General features: G+C 40.9%; 1 protein-coding gene across 1 annotated transcript in view; it reads right to left on the reverse strand.

Annotated features, from left to right (window-relative positions):
- atp9a (ATPase phospholipid transporting 9A) overlaps positions 1-22,953 on the reverse strand; it is a 187,617-nt gene that overhangs the window by 14,030 nt on the left and 150,634 nt on the right. The window contains exons 22-26 of the mRNA XM_043710245.2: positions 21,545-21,609; positions 18,100-18,255; positions 15,033-15,097; positions 9,395-9,503; positions 438-495 (exon numbers count right to left, since the gene is read on the reverse strand). Coding sequence (XP_043566180.1) covers positions 438-495; positions 9,395-9,503; positions 15,033-15,097; positions 18,100-18,255; positions 21,545-21,609 — 453 coding nt within the window. The remainder of the gene's footprint in view (positions 1-437; positions 496-9,394; positions 9,504-15,032; positions 15,098-18,099; positions 18,256-21,544; positions 21,610-22,953) is intronic.

The following is a 22,953-nucleotide window of genomic DNA, read 5'->3' on the forward strand; positions in this document are numbered from 1 at the left end:
CCCCGTCTCTGAATCAGAACATTGCTGGTTGAAAATTAACTTTAGGCTATCACTCCAGAGCAGTACCAAGGGAATGTGACATGGTTGGTGCTATAATTGCTCAGATAAGATATTAAACTAAGGTCTTTTTATGCCCTCAAGTAGATGTCAAACAATATCATTCCACCATTTAATGAATAGCAGGAACATTCTCCTGGATGTCTGATAAAAATGAATCCTTCAATCAATACCACAAAAAGCATTTATCTGGTCATTATCATAATTAGGTACGTAGGATCCTTCTTTCCCCAAATTGGCTGCTGAATTTCCTATATTGCAAGAGTGACTGCACTTCAAATGGTAGTCTATTGTCCATAATATCTTTGAACATCCTGAGGTCATGAAATGCATTTTTTCTTTATTTCATATCTATTTATGATAAAGTGTAATTTCCATACCTTGGTATATACTAATTAAAACCCAAATCAAGAAGGTTTTAAAGGAGAGTGGTCGGCCCTGAAATAGAGAAAAGAATCAGTTTTGAAAATACTCTTGCACCTTGCTGTTCAAGTCAACACAGAACAGAAAATCTACATATTTTACAGTTATTTTTAGATTTAGACTGTAAAGCTCAATAAACACATTTAATTTAGGTTTCTTTGGAAACTAATCAATTGACATTTTTAACAAGTAATTGAGTTATTCTCGTATTTGGAGCTTTTAAGTAGTATCAGTTCCTGGAACTGGTGTTTTAACTGCATCAGCTGTAGCATAAATTTCCATTGCATCTTTGTCATGTTAGACTTGGAGTTTTGAAATTTGTCAGCATAGATTCAATGTTGCAGTTGTAACATTCTTGCTGAAAAGATTATTTTCCGTGCTGGGAAAATGCCTCATGAACTTTATTACCTGAAGTCATCAATGGGCTGTGTTGAAAAGGAAATGGGTCCAATCATTAGAAAACGTTTCCCCACATTTTATGATGCAGACAATAAACTAATCCTTGCCGAACCCTTCTCTAGCAGAGGTCATCATTTATTAATCAACTTTACCATTCACTTAAGACCGACAATAGAATATGGATTATCTATAAATATACTTCCATTGCTTTCTTCCATTAAAAGGTGTAAATTCTCCTAGTGTCGTATGAAGTTCTATGTTGTGAAATATTTACAAATGTTTAGAATAGAGATTATGGAGATGGGCAATGAACTGTCCCACTTTGATTGTGTTTTGAATGGAGACTTTTTCTGCATTACCAGGCAACCACAAAGTATCCCAGCTACTGACCATCAATCTCAGAAAAGCTGTGGCTAGCAGATCTGAGAGACTCGTAATCCTGAGGTGGCTGCGTAAGACCACAAACTGCTGCACGTGATTGTCATAACCACTGTACTGTAAGGCCAAATAGAATTGGACTAATCCAAAGCCCCTCCGTTCAGTTAAAGCACTGTAGACATAATACAGAACCTCAATAGGTAGGAATATCCTTAATAAAGTCCATATATTATCCACAAATTCACAGATCTCAGCCAGGAGAATGATGGGAACACAACCATCGATTGTAGGACTTCAGAATGGAAATTGAGAGGAACAGTAATTAGCAAAGCATTACCCAGTTAGCCAGCTCAAAGTACAAAGTTTGATGTTGAGGAAAAGTGCATTGACTCTCCCTCCAGAGTTAATGCAGAAACTAACTTCATATTTTATGGTTGGGACACTTGGTAGTGAATATTTGCATCCAGACATCATCAGGAATCACTTCCTTCCAGACAGGATGGGGGACAAATGGGTAAGTACTTCAATGAGAATGGCTTCATCACTTATTAGGCCCACTGTGGGCAGTCATCCAATAGAAGGACAGAGGTTCAAGTCCAAGTCATGGCCATCACTCACCCTCACCTCCCTTGCAGTTAGATCCCTTTTCAGTATTCTCAATCAGGCGATTCAGGTGACTCTAGAGATTCTGTCGATTTGTGTCGTGTTCAAGTGTACTTGAACATGGAGGAGAGGAATTGCAGTTGAGATTTATTTGACCCAAGTGTGTTGCCAATGAAATTCTGGTAAAAATGAGGACTAGGATTTCTTCAATTGCCCTTAGTCTCCAGTATGTGGATGTCATTGGAGAGTTCCTGTTCCTGCCCTACAACATGGTTCAAGATGATGAAAATAGAACACATTCAGAAACATACATTAAATGTTAGTTTCCTTGTGGAATCCTTGAAACTAATAAGCATTCAGAGCAGAATTGAGAGGGCCAGAATAATAGATTTCACAGCACGTGTTGTTAAAAAGTTTTGATCCTTGTTGACATCAAGGGCTGTGCATGTAAAAATGCTGCAGAAACTCAATTAATATGTAAGTCGCCAGAAATCCATTATCCTTCATCCTAACAAAAATTCCTTAGTACACCTCCATCCCTCTCAACTGTTAGTTCACACTGAATGAGTCAATGCACTACCTCAGTGGACCTTATCAATAATGAGTTTGCAGTTATACAATGTCTTTATTATAAAAAATCTTTTCAAAGTGTTTCCATTTGTTCTGAACTGAGCTTCAAACACTACTCCCACTCAGCACCAAGATGGTTTACATCTGACTCCACATCATTTATCATTTCCAGCCTTACATTACTTCTATCATCACTGAAATTCTCATCCACTTGCTCATTACTTTAAAACTGGATTGCTCTAAGCCACTCTGCAGCATCCTATTCAATACACCCTTATTCAAAGCTCCTCCACCTTCATTCTCGTCTGCATCAACTGTGGCTCAGAAGGGAAGGATGGAGAATAGGAAAGTGATAGTGATAGGAGGTTCAATTGTGACAGGAACAGGTAGGAGATTCTGTAGTCACGAGCAAGACCCCCGGATTGTATGTTGCCTCCCAGGTGCCAGGGTCTGGAGTGTCTTGGATTGAGTCTACAGGATTCTTGAGGTGGAGAGTGAGCAGCCAGAAGTTGTGGTACACATCTGTACCAATGGCATAGGTCGGGTAAGTGGATGAGTACCTGAAAAGTGAATATAGGGAATTAGGTTGAAAGCTCGAAGGCAGGACGAGCAGAGTAGTAATCTCAGGATTGCTACCAGGGCCACATGCTTTTGAGGTTAGGAATAGAGAGAGAGTGCAGCTGAAAACGTGGCTGCATGGCAGGTGCAGGAGGGAGGGTTTCAGATCTGTGGATCACTGGGATACCTTCTGGGAAAGGTAGGATCTGTACAAGAAGGATGGGTTGTACCTGAACTAGAGGGGCAACAATATATTGGGTTGGAGGTTTGCTAGAACTCTTTGGGAGGGTTTACACTAGATCGGCAGAGGGTTTTGAACTGGAACTACAGATGAGATGATGGACTAGGTCGTGAACAGCCAGATACAGTGTGCAGAGAGTCTGAGAGAAGGGATAGACACTTGATAGGACAACAGCACAGTTAGTGTGATGGGGTGAAGCGTGTCCATTTTAATGCAAGACATATCAAGAACTAGGGTGATGAATTTAGAGCATGGATCAGTACTTGGAACTATGATGTTGCGGCCACTACAGAGACTTGGATATCACAGGGGCAGGAAAAGTTGTTGGATGTTTCAGGGTTTAGATGTTTCAAAAGGAATAGGGGTGGGGGAGGGGAGGTAAAAAGGTGAAGGAGTGGCATAGCTAATCAGGGATAGTATCACAGCTGCAGAAAGGGAGGTCGTCGAGAAGGGTTTGTCTACAGAGTCAGTATGGGTGGAAGTCAGAAACCGGAAAGGAGTTTCCTTATTGGGAGCTTTCTATAGACCCCCCAATAGCAACAGAGATCCAGGTGAGCAGATTGGGAGGCACATTTGGGAAAGGTGTACAAGTAACGGGGTTGTCGTCATGGGTGACTTTAACTTCCCTAATATTGATTGGAACCTCCTTAGTTCAAATCGTTAGGATGGAGCAGTTTTTAATCAGGTGTGTCAGGAACGGTTCCTGACTCAATGTAGATAGGCTGACTGGAGGGGAGGCCATATTGGATTTGGTGCTTGGCACAGAATTATGGAATTTTTTTTATTTGGGGGAAGGAGAATTATAATGCTATTTGGTAGGAACTGGGGCACCTAAATTGGGAACATATGTTCTCAGGGAAATACATGACCGAAATGTGGAGGTTGTTTAGGAAGCACCTGCTGATAGTGCTTGACAGGTTTGTCCCACTGAGCCAAGGAAGGGGCGTTAGTTTGAAAGAACCTTGGGTGACAAGGAATGTGGAACTTCTAGTCAAGAGGAAGAAGGAAGCATATTTCAGGTTGAGGAGGCAAGGATCAGACAGGACTTTAGAGGGTTACAAGGTAGCTAGGAAGGAACTGAAGAATGGACTTGAGGGGTATAATGGGGCATGAAAAAGCTTTAGCAGGTAGGATTAAGGAAAACCCTAAGGCATTTTACGCTTATGTGAGGAGAAGGGGATGGCCAGACCGAGGCTAGGGCCGATCAGGGATAGTGGGAGGAACATGCACCTGGAGTTGGAGGAGGGAAGGGAGGTCCTTAATGAATACTTTGCTTCAGTATTCACTACTGAAAGGGACCTTGCTGTTTCTGAGGACCGCATGAAGCAGACTGATATGCTTGAATAAGTTGATGCTAAGAAGGAGGATGTGCTGAAAAGTTTGAAAATCATATGGACAGATAAGTCCCCTGGGTCAGACGGGATATACCCAAGGTTACTACAGGAAGAGAGGGAAGAGATTGCTGCACCTATGGTGATGATCTTTGTGTCCTCACTGTCCACTGGAGAAGTGCTAGATGATTGAAGGGTGGCAAATGTTATTCCCTTGTTCAAGAAAGGGCATAAGGGTAGTCCTAGGAATTACAGACCAGTCAGTCTCATGTCTGTGATGGGTAAAGTATTGGAGAGGATTCTGAGAGACAGGATGTATGATTACTAGGAAAACCATAGTTTGACGATATATAGTCAACATGGCTTTGAGAGGGGCAGGTCATGCCTCACAATTGAATTCTTTGAGGATGTGATAAAACACATTGATGAAGGTGGAGTAGTGGATGTGATGCATATGGATTTTAGCAAGGCATTTGATCAACTTCCCCATAGTAGGCTCATTCAAAAAATAAGGAGGCATGGGATACAGGGAAATCTAGCTGTCCAGATATAGAATTGGTTGGCCCATAGAAGACAGAGGTTGGTCGTAGATAGAAAGTATTCAGCTTGGAGACTGATGACCAGTGGTGTTCCACAGGGTTGGGTTCTGGGACCTCTGCTCTTTGTGATTTTAAGAAATGACTTGGATGAGCAAGTGGAAGGGTGGGTTATTAAGTTTGCCGATGACATAAAGGTTGGTGGAGTGGTAGATAGCCTGGAGGGCTGTTGTAGGTTACAACGGGACATTGACAGGATGCAGAACTGGGCTGATAAGTGGCAAATGGAGTTCAGTAAGGTTCCTCATGGGAGACTGATTAGCAAGGTTAGATCTCATGGAACACGGAGAACTACCCATTTGGATACAGAACTGGCTCAAAAGGTAGAAAACAGAGTGTGGTGGTGGAGGGCTGTTTTACAGACAGGAGGCATGTAACCAGTGGAGTGCCACAAGGATCAGTGCTGAGTCCACTACTTTTCATCATTTATGTAAATTATTTGTATGTGAGCTTAAGAGGTATAGTTAGTAAGTTAGCAGATGATACCAAAATTGGAAGGGTAGTGGATAGCGATGGTTACCTCAGATTACAGCAGGATCTTGATTAGATGGGCCAATGCGCTGAGGAGTGGCAGATGGAGTTTAATTTAGATAAATGCGAGGTACTGCATTTTGGGAAAGCAAATCTTAGCAGAACTTATACAATTAATGGCAAGGTCCTAGGGAGTGTTGCTGAACAAAGAGACCTGGGAGTACAGGTTCATAGCTCCTTGAAAGTGGAGTCGCAGGTAGATAAGATAGCGAATAAGGCGTTTGGTATGCTTTCCTTTATTGGTCAGAATATTGAGTACAGGAGTTGGGAGGTCATGTTGCGGCTGTACAGGACATTGGTTAGGCCACTGTTGGAATATTGCTAGCAATTCTGGTCTCCTTCCTATCGGAAAGATGTTGTGAAACTTGAAAGGGTTCAGAAAAGATTTACAAGGATGTTGCCAGGGTTGGAGGATTTGAGCTACAGGGAGAGGCTGAACAGACTGGGGGTGTTTTCCCTGAAGCATCAGAGGCTGAGGGGTGACCTTATGGAGGTTTACAAAATCATGAGGGAGCATGGATAGGATAAATAGATAAAAGGTCTCTTCCCTGGAGACTTCCCTAGAGGGAATAGGTTTAGGGTGAAGGAGAAAGATATAAGAGAGACCTAAGGGGCAACTTTTCATGCAGAGGGTGGTACGTGTATGGAATGAGCTGCCAGAGGAAGTGGTGGAGACTAGTATGATTGCAACAATAAAGAGGCATTTGGATGGGTATATGAATAGAAAGGGTTTGGAGGGATCTGGGGTCACGTGGGACTAGATTGGGTTGGGATATCTGGTCAGCATGGATGAGTTGAACCAAAGGGTCTGTTTCCATGCTGTACATCTCTATGACTCTATAACCTAGAAAAGTGTGAAGAGATTCACTTTGGAATGTCAAATTTGAATGCAGGATACATGGTTAAAGGCAGGATTCTTGGCACTATGGAGGAACAGAAGGATCGTGGGGTCCATATCCACAGATCCCTCAAAGTTGCCACCCAAGTTGATATGGCTGTCAAGAGGCATAAGGTGTGCTGGCTTACATTAGCAGGAGGATTGAGTTTAAGAGCCACGAGATTATGCTGCAGCTCTACAGAGCCCTGGTTAAACCACACTTGAAATATTGTGTTCAGTTCTGGTCACCTTATTCTAGGAAGGACATGGAAGCTTTAGAGAGGGTGCAGAGGAGATTTACCAGGATGCTGCCTGGACTGGAGGGCATGTCTTATGAAGGAAGGTAGAGGGTTTTTCTCATTGGAGCAAAGAAGGATGAGAGGTGACTTGATAACGGTGTACAAGATGATGAGAGGCATAGATAGAGTGGATAGCCAGAGACTCTTACCCAGGGCGGAAATGGCTATCACGAGGGGTTATAATTTTATGGTGATTGGAGGAAGGTTTAGGAGAGACAGAGTGGTGGGTGCGTGGAATGCACTGCCAGCAGTGGTAGTAGAGTCAGATACATTAGGGACATTTAAGCGACTCTTGGATAGGCACATGGAAGGTAATACAATGAAAGGTACGTAGGATCATCTGATCTTAGAGGATGATAAAAGATTAGCACAATACCAAAGGCTGAAGTGTGTGTACTGTACTGTTCTATGAAACTTCCATGTCTCTAACCCGTTATCTGTCTTCCACCACAAAATTTCCCATCAACATTTGCAGGATATGGTGTGTCGTGGTTTTAAACATTTTTTATTTCAAATTTCAATAGTGAGCAGTAGGATTGGATTCAATAAATCTCGTACTTGTGGGGTTATCACCACAAGAAAATACCATACAGCTATAAAACCCAGATGGTTTTCTCTGTTAAAAGTTATAGAAAAGTCACAGTGAGCTTGAAACTTTAACTCTGTTTCCCACACCACAGATGGTGTCAGTCCTGCTGAGGTTCTCTAGCACTTTCCCATTTTATTGGCTTACTCTCTACCTATCCTCTGTGACTTTGGTCCTACATATTATAGCTTACTCTTGGATCAGGATTTTAGTTTCGTAGTCAAGATTCCAACTTGGAATCACTTCCTGTTTCTGACCCCACAGAATGTTGGTGTCATCCTCTTAAACTGAATTTTTGTTAGGTTGGCCAACTGTTAGCATCTAGTGGGATCTGAAGACAAGTTAGACCACGGAAAAGAACTCTGTTACATGTTAATTAAGAGACAACCGAATGAGAACCTAACTGGGTATATGGGGTGATGTGGAGGTGCCAGTGTTGGATTGGGGTGGACAAAGTCAAAAGTCACACGAGACCAGGTTATAGTCGAACAGATTTTTAAAAAAATCACAAGCTTTCTGAGCGCTGCTTCTTCATCAGATGAAGTCAGGTATATAGGAAACAAATGATCAACAAATTTGAAATGTGCAATATAATAATAAAACTCTGACCAGAAAGATATTTCCCTGGTCTCTGTCAAACCAACATAATCTCTGGTGCTTAAAAATCAATTAATTCTCAGATGGTGGCGGGCTCTCAATAGGAGTTTCTCCAATCATGAAAATGCATGGAGTCCATTAAGGCAGGTAAGAGGGAGAGGGCACAGAATACTTTAGGATGGAGGTACCCGCTCAGCCACAGTATCAGATTAATTTTGTAGACAAAGAAGGAGGGATGGTGAGCATTTTAAGTGGCTGTGGGACGTATTGATAGTGCAACATTCATAGGAAGACAGAGCACTTACTCTCAGTCTGCCAGTTGGAGGATGCCCCTTCTCCCTGACAATACTTCAGTCATTTAAGGGACCGATCTGCCATGTAAAAAAGTGACATGGAAGAAAAGGCCTTAACAGACCCCTGAGACCTTTTAGCAACCATAGGGGCAGAAACGGGGAATATTTGCTGACAATTGCACAAGTGTTCAGCACTATTCCAGAGTTAGGTACAGAAGCAATATTTGTTCATATGGAGCAAGAACTAGAAAACAGTCAGTCGGTCAGTCAGGATTAGCCTGATTGAAAGAAAACCATTGAATGTCTCTCTACCAACAACAAAGGAGTTACCTTTGACTAGAAACTAAACTGGAATAGTCATATAAGTATTGTGCCTACAAGGACAGGTCAGAGGCTGGGAGTTCTGCAATGAGTAACATACCTCCTGACTGCCTAAAGTCTGTCCACTACCTATAAGGCACAAATCAGGAGTGTGATGCAATACTTGCCTGAACGGGTTCAGCTCCAGCAATGTTCAACAAGATTTACACCATTTAGAACAAAGCAGCTGGCTTAATTTGCATCATCCACTCCCTCCATCACCAACAAACTCTTGTTTAGATTAACACATAATTCAAGCAGCGAGCAGCAATATAAATGCATCTTGTGACATTCTCTCCATACAAAAAAGTGCACAGTTTTGAAAAGTGCTTGACAATGGTAAAAAAAGGCTGATTCTGTTACAAGAATGTCTGTAATTCAGAGGTACTTCATCAGTTGTATACTACATTGGTGCATTCTGAGGTCATGAAAGGTACTCATAAACGCAAGGTCATCTTACTTTAAACAAGATACTAAAATGAAAAAAGTTGATTATAAAGTTCAAATAATTCAAATATTTCATCTAATATATGAAAGAAGGTTAGATATACATTTAGATATTTATATAAATAATATAGAACTTGCAAATCTAAACATAATTAGTTCAATTGGTAACATTCTAAAAATTACATTTAAATGATGTACATTCCTTGCATAGCATACATTTATAATAAGAGGTTTATTCTACTACATACCTTCGTAAGATCTTTGTATAGTTCTGGATAAAGCATTGCAACTTCTGACTTCACATCCTTGTCCAGAACGAGAGAGAACACTGGGAACATGGTATAAATTGTTGAATACCTGAGAAGATAAATATAAAATATCATTTCATTTTCACTTCTACATTTCTCCTTTGATCAATAACTAAAGCATCATGATTTTATAAAATGATTTCCTTAACTTTAGAAGGTGCCAATATTGGAAAGGCTACATTTCTTGCCTATCCCTTAAGATAACTATCATGGACTCTATCCTGCTGTGGTATGTCTTCAGGTTAGAATGATGCAAAACTGGAGAGTCACTTTAACATTATAGTGCTCACATTATCTTGCTGCCTTAGTCCTCTGCTTGTAGATATATGCTTTCCGTCGTAGATACGCCTTTTTGGGTGTATCCTGTGCATAACACAGCCACTGTAACCTGCCAATAAGGTTATGCATTGGCATATCCATTGGCAGGGTCACCAAACAAATTGCTTGACTCCAGATGATGTTGTGCTTGAATTTTGTTGCAGTTGAATCCATCCCAATGAGTGGGGAGTGTTTACCATTCTCCTGACTTTAACTTAGACTTTGGAGGTTCACCAAATGAACCACTTCTCACAAAATACCTAGTTTCTGCTTTTTTTCCTTGTTGTGAATGTGTTTGAACACAGCAGAACCATCAATAAACAGACCCAATCATGGACTTAAGGCAGGAGGAAGGCCACTGAGGAAACATTGGGTAGGAATAATCATTCATTCTTAAAAGAACTTCTGATCAATGTCCGGGGACTTGGCTCATTGGCCTTGAGTAATTGCAATTACCTGCTTTTGCCTCAGGTTTAAGTCAATGAGAGGTTTCCCCTTCAACTGCACTAACAACATGGGTAAAAAAAAACTAAAGCAGTCCTATAATAGAAATTGAGAGAGTTAGGTAGTAGATTAAAGAGGAAGATCAGTAAAGTTATAAACTCTGGATCAATTCCAATGCCACGCATTACTGAGTGTAGGTATTAGGAAGATCAGTCAGATAGATGCAAGGCTAAAGGGATGGTGTCAGAAGGAGAGCTTAAGATTTTTGAATCACTGGGAGAGCTTCTGAGGTAGATGGGACCTGTACAAGCTGGATGGGTTACACCTGAACTGGAATGGGTCCAATATCCTTGCAGGAGGTTTTCTTGTGCTGTTGGGAAGATTTGAACTTAAATTACCAAGCCAATGGGGCACAGAGTAGATGTATATCAGGAGCAAGGTTCAGTCAGATTTAAAAAAAATACTAATCCAACAGGCAGAGGGGACATGGGCATGATAAGGCAAATGGGAGGATCAGAAGGTTAAATTGAACCCATTTTAATACAGACAGCCTGACTGGTAACTGGAATTGAGCAGCACATGATATTGTTGCAATTACTGAGACACGTTTGAAGGAAGGACAGGATTGGTAATTCAACACTCCAGGGTATAGAAGTTTCAGGAGTGATTAGGGATGTAAGAGGGGTAGGTTATTACATTATTGAGAAAGGAGATGATCACTGCACTAATAGAGGGAGGATGTCTCAGAAGGCTCTTCAAATGAGGCATGAGGGTAAAGCTTAGAAATAAAAAAGGTGAAGTGCCAGATAACTGGTGATATCAAATATGGTTAATTTGTTCAGAAGGGCAGCAGGGATTGGCCAATAATTACAGATCAGTTCGTTTGGTGCCACTGTTAGGGAGATTATTGAGAAAAAATCATAAGGACGGGATTAAATCAGTATTTGGAAAGGCAACGGTTGCTTATAGATAGTCAGGGTGGATTTTCTGGATGGAGATACTGACTAATTTGAGTTTATTTTGAAAACGTGACTTAATATATTGATGAGGGTAGTACAGTTGATGTGGTTTACATGGACTTTGGTAAGATCCCAGAATGAAAGCTGGTTCAAACATTAGGAGGTCATGGAATCCAAGGCAAGTTGGCAACCTGGATCCAAAACTGGCTTACAAATAGGGGGTAAAGGGTGATTGTGAAGAGCTGTTTTTCCAATGGCGGTCTCTAACCAGCAATGTATTACAGGGTTTGTGCTGGGACCCTTGTTTTTTATTTACATTAACGACTTGGATATGAATGTAAAAGGTATAATTAGTAAGTTTGTAGATGACATAGAAATTGGTTGTGTTAATCGTGAGAAGAATGTTCCCAGGCTATAGTATGATATTGATCAGCTGGTAAATTGGGCAGAGCAATGGTAGATGGAATTTAATTCTGATAAGTGAGAGGTGAAGCATTTTAGAAGGCCCAATAAGGGAAGGACATACACCAATGAGTGGTAGGTACTTAGGGAGTACTGAAGAACAAAAGGACCTTGGTATACAAGTTCATCGATCCCTGCAGATATTAGCACAGGTAGACAGGGTGGTGAAGAAGGCATGTGAATGCTTGCTTTCAATAACTGAGCCACAGAATATAGGATTAAGGAAGTCTTGTTACAACTTTATAACATTGGTTAGGCCACAGACAGTACTGTGTGCCGTTCTGATTGCCACTCTATCAGAGGATGTGACTGCATGGAGAGGTGCAGTGGAAATTCACCACGGTGTTACCTGGGATGAAAATGATCATTTACAAGGAGAGACTGGATAATCTGGGTCCATTTTCTATTGGAGCAGAGGAGATTGTAGGGAGGGTGGGGGGGAACAGGGAGGGAGGGATCTAACACTGGTATTCAAAATGATGACAGGCATAGACAGGATAGATGATGAGAATCTTTACTCTGTGTCTAAGATCAGAGGACATAATCTCTTCATTCAGAGGGTGGTAGAAATATGAATGAGCTGCTTGAGAGGAAGGAGGAGACAGGTACTCTCGCAACATTTAAGAAGCATCTGGACAAGCACTTAAAAAAAACAAGTCATAGTAGGCAATGGATCAAGTGCAGGTAAATGGGATTAGTGTAGTTTAGTATTTATTGGTCAGCATAGACATGGTGGGCCAAAGGGCCTGTTTCTACACTTTTTAAAAAAATGTTCAGTAAACCCATCTAGTCATTATTGCTTAAATTTGGTTTGGTTCAAGTTTGAATAATGAAGATTCTGGGCTCCTCCTTATTTTTTCATGCTTGATTCTTCTATTGCATTTATTGTTATTGTATCCTTGGCAAGTTTACAGTCTATCAACCCATACCATCAAGTTCCAGCTTGTCAATAACTCTCACAACTAGGTTCATAACCGTAACACTAATGAGTTTTAAAAACAGCACCTGATGATCATTTAGCAGCATAATGTCTCAATATCATGTTCCTGTCCTTATGAAACAGTGCTATACCAGTAAGACTTTCTCTAGCAAGAGTATTAAAATGTACAAGTATAATACTTTTCATCTATCATACTTCAGGTGTCACATTTTCTGTTTCAATGTACTATAGATCAATCTAATCGAAGACATTCCTTGCTACTGATTGGATCACATGCAAATTTGTTCCAAAAATCAATGTAAAAAGAGGAAACAAAATCAATCATTTGAAACGGAAGGAGAAACCCCTCCACCATTAACACAATATGGGGGTCCCCAATTTACAAACTTCCGACTTATGAATACAATCCCATATCAGGGTGCAACTTTAAAGATCTGACATACAAGCATTTCCTATACTTACAAATGGCTACTTTCATACTGGCCAGCATTGTGCTTCAATTTGCATATAACTTCACTTGCCAGTTCACAACCCGGGACTGCCTGTACTCATTAACAGATCATGTCCAACCTCAACACATCCAAAATTGTACTGAGCACACTTGAAGATGAGGAAACACAGGCAATTCATCCTGAGAACACAGCACACTGCCATGGATTATACAGAACCACAATAAAATCAGTAAATGCTGGAAATACCCAGAAAACCTAGTTAAGGCAGATACAGAGTTAGCAGCTTATTTGGTCTGATAAGGCAGTCACCAACCTGAAACATTAATTCTGTATCTCCCTCCATAGATGCTGCCAGAACTGCTGGCTATTTTCAGCATTTTCCATTTTTATTTCATGCTGAGTTCTGACTCACAGCTTGAAATGTAAATAATTTTAATATGACACATGCATCCTGCTGAGTTGCAGTTTCAAATTAACAAGTGTGTTCCAAATACATTCCAATCTCTAAGTTCCTGCATTACATCTAAGTGACCACTCAAGTGCCGTTTGTTTGATGAGTAGGATCAGTGTTCTTTGAGCATGGATTCACCATAGCAGAATAATGCATCAGTTATATGATGACTCACAACTTCCCTTACAGCAGCAGATCATCCATGAACAAAATCACAAGGGGATCTCCACAAATTCAGCGATTTACTGTGATATTGTTCAGGGATGATATCCATGTAGACATCACAGTCCTAGGTCTGAGTTTGTCACAGATGTAGCCAATCTGAAATTCCAGTGTCCTTCTGCACTGGAGCCTAATACTGACAAACATACATTGGGAAGTTTCATGTTCAGATAAACACAACAAATCTAAATTATGAAGGGTGTATTAACATTACAATTAGACTGTGTTGTTAATAAGGCATGATTTTACATTACAAGCATATTATATATGAAATAGTACTGTAATGCATCCCTTACTAATTAGTGTAATATCTGACTGAACAATTGAAGCTCCATTTGTTTTAAAATAGTTCGAACAAAGTACATTTCTTTGCATAATAGTCACACAGAAAATTAGAAGAAAATGAATACTATTACTCAAACCGTTCCTTATGATGAAACACCAAAGGTAAATAGCTACTCAGATTTAAATAGCCACATTTAGAGCAAATTTTACTCAATCGATTTTAACTCCCCTATTGAGTTTCATCCTTGCTCAGTGTACCATTTTCTAACTAATGAAAGTGACCAATAGTTACCTGAAAGCATACTGTAACTTACCCTTCAATTTCCTCCATTTTGAGGAACCTTCCTTTCGGAAACCCTTTGGTATCAGGTACCAACTACCAGCTAAATTGAGAGTGTATTAAAGTTGCCATTGTCCTGATGGACCAGGAGTTTGCTCTGTCATTACAGAGATGACTGGTGGTGGTTTACCTTAAGATCACCACATCCCAGGCAAAGGGAGAGGTTGAGAAGGACTATCCTTCATGGTAACTTCATCTGGTACAGAAAGTGAACCCATGCTATTGGAATCACTGTGCATTGCTAACTAGCCATCCAGTCAACTGAGCTAGCTGACCTCCTCGAACATGTGTAGGTTAGGTGCATTGGTCAGGGGAAACAGAGTAATAGGGTAGGGGAATGGATCTAGGTGGGTTACTCTTCAGAGAGTTGGTGTAGACTTGTTGGGCCAAATGGCCTGTTTCCACATTTAGGGATTCTATTCTACATTACATATTACTCAACACATTATAAAAGAAATCTCAAAAACTTCTGAAACTGATAGAACATCTGACAATTTTCATTTCAAATGCACGAGGGTTAAGAAGAAATTAATGAATTTCTTTTAAGAGGCCAATATGAGGTAACAAATTAGCCTTTTTTGTCCATGAATTATTCACAAACTTAATTTTTACTGTACTCCAGAGGCTAATTCAGCTTTCCTCAAGTAGTATAAGTATGGAAGTTGCATCAACCCATGTATAACTAAAATGATACAATTTACTTACCCTATAACAAGGAAACCTTGATACAGAGGAATGGAAGCAAAATAAAATACTGAAGAAAAAACAGCCTGTGGAAAGACAGAGTTAATTAACAAATGGAACTGTTTTAACTGGCAAAGTTGGACATATTAGTAATTACTTTTGGAACAGACTATTACAGAAAATATTAGTGGGCTAATGGTGTAATGGAATCACTTCTGATCTTCTTCATCACTACATCTGACTTCTACCAAATCTTTGAGGTTTGTGCCTGATCCCAAGGAGAGTGGAAATACACCAGCTCATTGTGTCCCAATAACTGGATTCCAAGCTGGCAGGAGAGGAGACTGGACATCTTGTTGTTCTTCAGCTCGATAACAATGTAAAGAGAAGGTCACTGCTGTCAATATTTAAAAGAACACTGTCATCTGTCAATGTCCATAATTCCAGTAACTGTTTATTAATATCATACTATTACTTGAGTGCATGTTATTTTTGTTGGCGAAAGGGAACCATATTCCTTTTACAATACAACTAACTCTGCACAATAAATCATTAATATAGTTTTTCTTTCCTTCTTGATGTATTTAAAAATTCCTTATGAGAAAACATAAGGACATTACTCAGAGCATTAAAAGTTACAAACTCAGATGTGCAGCAATTAAAGTGACCTGGTCTTTTAATAGACTAACACCTGTGCAATAGGAATTAGAGGTAGTGTCAATCCAAGTCTGCAAGGTACATTAGTTGTCTTTTCTTCTTTCAAATTTAGGACTGTTTGGAACGGTTTCCCATCGACTCTGGCTTTGCTAGGGTGCGCTGACAGCAAACCCGGTCAAATAGACTGAAGGAGAGAGAGATGACAACCGACACAGGCATGTTCATGTGTGCAGGGTGGGTAAAGGGGAGAAGCTGCACTCCACTGGAATGATCAATGTCTGCACAACTGTGGGTAGAGCTGAAAATGTGTTGCTGGAACAGCGCAGCAGGTCAGGCAGCATCCAGGGAACAGGAGAATCGACATTTCGGGCATAAGCCCTTCTTCAGGAGAAACGTCGATTCTCCTGTTCCCTGGATGCTGCCTGACCTGCTGCGCTGTTCCAGCAACACTTTTTCAGCTCTGATCTCCAGCATCTGCAGACCTCACTTTCTCCTCCAACTGTGGGTAGACCAAAGCTTATATAAGGAAGGTCAACATTGTAACCCTTAGCTCACAGGACATCAAAGGGAAGGTGAAGTCTAATTGAGGGACAGTCCAAGCTGATAGCTAGCAGGTCCAGGGGAAGAGAGGGGCGTGGAAGGCGGTGGTGGGGGGGGGGAAAGAGGGGGAAAGAGAGAGAAGAGCAGTTCTAATGTGCCATGGAGCTGACTGGGAGAAACACTGCAGTGATTGGCAGTTGATCAAGGGTGATGGTGGGTGGCTCAGGAGTCACCAAAAAAAAGTCTGATGGAATGACGGTCGTGATTGTTAGAGGAGAGGGCAAACGGATGGTGCAGGTTGATGCTTTGTGGACAGGTCCAACAAGGGACTTCAATGCATATTCAAAAAAATGACAAGCAGCCAGAATGACACTGCTGGACGGTAGGGAACCTGGCCACATATCATTTAAACGTGATACATGATGTTTCAACTGCATGAGATAATGGCAGGGCCAGTGACTTCCTGCCCATCCTAGTTACAGGACTGGCTGGAGCCCTGGCATCTGCATATCTTATTGGTTGGCCACCTCAAGCTCCATTTCCAAGCAGAGGTGGCATGCATTCCAGACCTGCTGTCAGGACTGTTAAGATGGACAGATTCCATTCTTAATGGTGGCACAGTGGCTCAGCATTTAGCACTGCTGCCTCACACTGCCAGTGACCAGAATTCAATTCCACCTTCGGTGACTGTCTGTGTGGAGTTTGCACGTTCACCCAGTATCTGCATGGGTTATCACCGGGGGCTCCAGTTTCCTTCCACAATCCAAGGATGTGCAGAGTAGGTGGACTGGCCAGGGGAAACATAGGGTTAAGATGATGGGGAGGTCTGAGTGGGATGCTCTTTGGAGGGTTGATGTGGACTTGATGGGCTGAATGATCTGCTTCCACACTTCCACAAACAAGAAATGAAGAAATATCGGGAGAGCAAAATGCAATAAGGATCCTGAACAGCTGCGATAACTCTGACTGAATTTTTTCCCCTCTGAACTTCAGGAGCACTGATGCATATTACATGACAATGGCTATAAAAAAATTTCTGGAGAAACTCAGCAAGTCTTGCAGCATCTATGGAGATGGAAACAGTTAATATTTTGAGTACAGTGACCCTTCTTCAGAACTTGCCAGAAACTTTATTTTTTCCTTTCAGTCATTAAGGAGGTCAAGCTCCAACAACTCTGAGGTACCCACGCCCCTCTCGAAACTTCCTCCCTCTGGAACTTTCGTCCCTTGTCTTCCCTCTGCCTCCACCACCTCTCATAACCCCGCCTTTCATCATGTACTTACTATCCCTTCTGACCTTCTACTCTCTGATGCTGAAGTTTCATACTGTCCCGCATCCACAGTTCTGTTTTATGTTTTGCTATATTTACTCATTTAGCTAAGTCAGCGCAACCTGATAATTGGAACTGCTGCTTTTCTAGACAGTGCAGTTAGTGTGCTGTTATTCATTAGTCCAGCGTGAAAACACTTCTTTGTTATTCTTTCAACAAAGATAAAAAATGGTTGATGTACATAGATTAAAGACATTTGCCTAGCTCAAAGCTGGTTTTTAGAAAGATTACCCCTTCTATTGCTTAACTTCCTCCTGCAATATCTCAGTGTAAACAGATGGAAACTGGGATGGGTGGTGGTGGTGGTGTGCAGTTGGGGAAAGGGGGACTTCTGAAGGGAAAGGATAGTCATAATCGCTCCCTTTATTGTGAAATAATATAGAAAATTTATTAGAAAGAAAAACACCATGAAAGATGCCCTTAAAATGTTGTGACATTTTGCTTGTGGTTACTGATGCTGACTGAACTGCTAGCCCACAATTCAATCCAGCGGTCTTTTGTTGCTGTGCAATGCTGTAAAGTTTCAAAACTTGCTTCTCAGGGAATAGTGGTTTGCTTACCTGCATGGTACTAATACACAGGCTCCTGTGGATAACAAACTGGCTAAGAGCTGCTGACCTCTTGTAGCTGTTGCGTCCGTGAACCATCAGTAATCTACCAAGGTGTTTGAACTGAGTTATAGAGAAATCGGATGCCAAAGATGCTTGCTTTCCTTCCTAGAGAAGTTGAAACAAAACTCATGACATTGCTCAGCAGTGTGGGTTTACCTCAAAAACATAGTTTCTGAAAAGCATACTTACAAGTTGGGATGTAAACAAAGATAGAAATGTCAAATTTTCAGTTAAAAATCACAACACCAGGTTATAGTCCAACAGGTTTATTTGGAAGCACTAGCTTTTGGAGTGCCGCTCCTTCATCAGGTGGTTGTGGAGTACGCAATTGTAAGACACAGAATTTTTGGCAAAAGTTTACAGTGTGATGTAACTGAAATTATACATTTAAAATTACCTTGATTGTTTGTTAAGTCTCTCATCTGTGAGAATGACCATGATAGTTTCACTTCTTTCATATGTAAATCACAATACTTGTTTAAAAAGTTACATTCTCAGGTTAACTGTAACAATTGGTGTCAACCCAGATAATGTGTTGAAGGTGTTCACCCGTGTGCTGTTGTCTGTGCCATAATGTTTATACTGATTCTAAAAAATGAGTTAACAGAGTCTTACATGGGATTCATGCAGTTTTTGAGCAAAGTACAATGTAACTCTGCAAGTACAAATTCACCCCACAAATATATGTGTATAAGTGTGCATGTGGGTGTGTGGGTGTGTGCGTGTGTGTGTCTGGGGTGGGGGGTTCTGAGTGTCTGTGAGACAGTGTGTATGTGTGTGTATAAAGGGGTCTAAGTCTGTGAGAGGGTGCACGTGAGAGTGTGGAAGTGTGTTTCTGTTGGAATGAGTGTCTGTATGCGTGCGTGTATGTGTGCATGAGTGTATGGGAGTGAGAGTGTGTGCATGGGTGTGTGTGTGCATGGGTGTGCGTGTGCGTGTGCGTGTGCGTGTGCGTGTGTGCGTGTGTGCGTGTGTGCGTGTGCGTGTGCGTGTGCGTGTGCGTGCGTGCGTGTGCGTGTGCGTGCGTGTGTGTGCGTGTGTGTGTGTGCGCGTGTGTGTGTGTGTGTGTGTGTGTGTGCATGCGTGGGTCTGTGCATGCGTGGGTCTGTGCATGCGTGGGTGTGGGTGTGGGTGTCATGAACCCAAGGTCCCGGTTGAGGCCCTCCCTATGGGTACCCATAGTGTGGGAGTGTGTCTGTACACACACACACAGACTTCGACCCCTTTACACACACACAACCCCCCCACCCCAGACACACACACACACACAAATCCACATGCACATATAAATTTGTGGGGTGAATTTGTACTTGCAGAGTTACATTGTACTTTGCTCAAAAACTGCATGAATCCATGTAAGACTCTGTTAACTTATTTTTTAGATGAGAATCAATCTAAACATTATGGCACAGTCAACAGCACACAGGGGGCGAACACCTTCAACACATTACCTGGGTTGACACCAATTGTTAAAGTTAACCTGAAAATGTAACTTTTTAAAAAAGGTTTTGTGATTTACATGAAAAAAGTGAAACTATCATGGCCCTTCTAACAGATGAGAGACTCAACAAACAATTAAGATATTTTTCAATGTATAATTTCAGTTACATCACACTGTAAATTTTTACTATAAATTCTGCATCTAACAATTGTGTACTCCACAACAACTTGATGAAGGAGCAGCGCTCCGAAAGCTAGTGTGCTTCCAACCAAATCTGTTGGACTATAACCTGGTGTTGTGCGATTTTTAACTTTGTACACCCCAGTCCAACACCGGCATCTCCAAATCAAATTTTCAGGTGATCAAGGAAATCAATTAAAATAATCTGACTATAGCAGCATGGACTAAATTGAAACCCAGTTAACAGAAATGAAGGACAGTATTCCAAGTCATCACGCCATTGCACTCCATTACTTAAGTCGAAGTAAAAATATGTTTAACCTTGTGTCATTCAAATTCTGGCAGATTGCACAAATAGCATGGTGTCAGTGGACATGCATTCCTTTTTATTTTGTATACCATCAGATAAAACAATTAAAAGTAACCTATACTTAAGTAATAACTTACTCCAGTTCACAATACTTCTATAAGTATTGACCTACAAGGAATTAATGTGTCATTGTTCCTAATTACTATATTACTAATTACATAAATTATATTGGCTGCTGTTTAATTAATGAATTCCATTGTTTTATAATACAGTTTTGTATTTGTTAACGGAAACAAGAAATTTGTGAAAATCATTTGATCTGAACAGTTTTAGTTAAAACCCATTTTTGGTTAATTTTCTTAGATCTTTGATACCATCAGAATAAATATACACTGAACGAGTTTCCAAACATTATTTCTTTGAGTTTCCTCAGATTTCTGACGGAACATGCTTTTGCTTGCGCACATCTGCCAATTAAAAATTACCTATCACCTTCTCTCCTTGAAAGTGGCCTTGGGGGCCACTACTCATCACTTAATTCCTGTTTCTTGTGGCCCCGCACTGTCTGTGGACTGTGACCTTTTGCTTTGAAAATGCTTAGCTTCTTCCTCAGAAACCTAATTTTTTTTGAAATCTATAACATAGGAGCACCACACAATTCAAATCAAAACCTTGAAAATGTATTTTTAAAACCATAAATTGCACTAAGCCTTATTTTACAATGCTGGCACAGGCAGATTTGCAGTCCTGACTCATCTTTCTCATTTCCTCATCATGGAAAGCTTGGAATCAGTTTAATTTTCTGGTGTGACCTAAATTACAACAGTGAGGTGCTCTCAAAATGTACAGAATATCGCGCTCATTCTTGCAATACTCCCTGAAATACTAGCTGCAATATAAAGGTAAATTTCCGGAGATTCACTAAAGCGGAGAATCAGCCAGCTGCGCAAGACTTGTGACATTGAAAGCAGACACCACCAGTTGAAATTCAAAGAGTTTTAATGGAGCGACTCCATGTTAAATTTCACTATTCTTTGACTATCAATTATTTAAAATCACCTGCTTTTTTAAATAGCACCTTAGCAAGTTCAAACCTCGCAAAACATTGTGTCTCTCATAATTTAATATATAATTAGAAAATTATGCAATATGTATACAGAATCAGTCACAATTTGATATAAAGTGCTGCAGAAGCATTGTCAGAAATCATGCAATGTGGACCCTGGCTTAATCCAGAACTGCAAATGATATGGGTCCATATCATATATCTGACCATCGCACATGTCTGAACAAATGCTCCCATGAATCTAACTCACGTGTTGTACCTCATTCACAGCTGAATATTGCAAATTGGTTAATTTGAGTTAGTTCAACCAGTGTAACTGCTGTAAAACATCAACAGAACAGCTTAAATCTATGAAAACTAAACATACCAATAAGTTTACAAATGCCAACACCCTTACCTTGCCTTCAATCCCTACTCCACAGTCAGCAGCCTGGATCATACTGACATCGTTTCCTCCATCACCTGTAACAAAATGTGCATAGATTTAAAACTGGTTTGGATTCAACACAGTAGCACATTAGTTCCCACATTACACACAAGGTACCTGCCAGTTCCGGTTGTACAGTATGAATATTGGGTAGAGTAACTTCACATTATTCTGCTTAATATCAGGACTGGCTCGATGGCATGTAAATGGATTGCAGATACTAGATTGTAGTCACCTAATCACCCTCGGGTATGAAACAGTCTGACAGCTCAGTGACAACACACATCACTTTGTGATTAGTACAATATATAATCGCAGGCAACTCAGACATTTCTGAACATGATCATCCTAAAAGAAACTTTAAAATATTGAATATTCTGTTCAATTTACTCTTATGATGACAAATTAAAATATGACTGATTTCCTCTCTGAGATTTCTTTGACATGAAAGTATTACTCCTTGTTTCCACAAGTGTGATAACAATTCTTCAAATCTCTACTCTTTTCTTCCGTCTCCCCTTACAAGTAACTCGCTGGCAGACCAACACTTTTATTACCAACCCCACCCAAACATGAATCAGGTCAATCTTATTTTGCTAACTCAAGTACCCTGTATGGCTTCTAACCTTAGATTTGCAGAGTAACCTCTTAAAATGTTAGCACAAGAGTGTTGGGGAGACTTTTACTAATTTTCCCTTTAGAATCAAAGAGATGTACAGCATGGATACAGACCCTTCGGTCCAACTTGTCCATGCCGACCAGCTATCCCAACCCAATCTAGTCCCACCTGCCAGCACCCGCATCCTCCAAACCCTTTCTATTTATATACCCATCCAAATGCCTTTTAAATGTTGCAATTGTACCAGCCTCCACCACTTCCTCTGGCAGCTCATTCCATACACGTACCAGCCTCTGCATGAAAAAGTTGCCCCTTAGGTCTCTTTTATATCTTTCCCCTCTCACCATAAACCTATGCCCTCTAGTTCTGGACCACCCCACCCCAGGGAAAAGACTTTGTCTATTTATCCTATCCATGCCATCATGATTTTGTAAACCTTTATAGGGTCACCCCTCAACCTGTTGTGGCCATAATGGAGATGTGGGTTTCACTGGGCAGGAATGGTTGCTTGATGTTCCAGGGTTTAGAACATTTAAAAAGAACAGGGAGGATGGAAAAAGAGGAGGGGGTGTAGCATTGCTAATCAGAGAGTGCATCACAGCTACAGAAATGAAGGTTGTTGAGGAAGGTTTGACTACTGAGTCAGTATGGGTGGAAGTTAGGAACAGCAAGGCAACAGCCACCGCATTGGGGGGTTTCTACAGACCACCTAATAGCAGTAGAGAGATTGAAGATCTCATAGGCGGGCAGATTCTGGAAC

This window comes from Chiloscyllium plagiosum, unplaced genomic scaffold (assembly GCF_037043375.1).
Source record: "Chiloscyllium plagiosum isolate Xiang-an unplaced genomic scaffold, Cpla_swu_hap1 HiC_scaffold_15, whole genome shotgun sequence".
NCBI classification, from domain to species: domain Eukaryota; kingdom Metazoa; phylum Chordata; class Chondrichthyes; order Orectolobiformes; family Hemiscylliidae; genus Chiloscyllium; species Chiloscyllium plagiosum.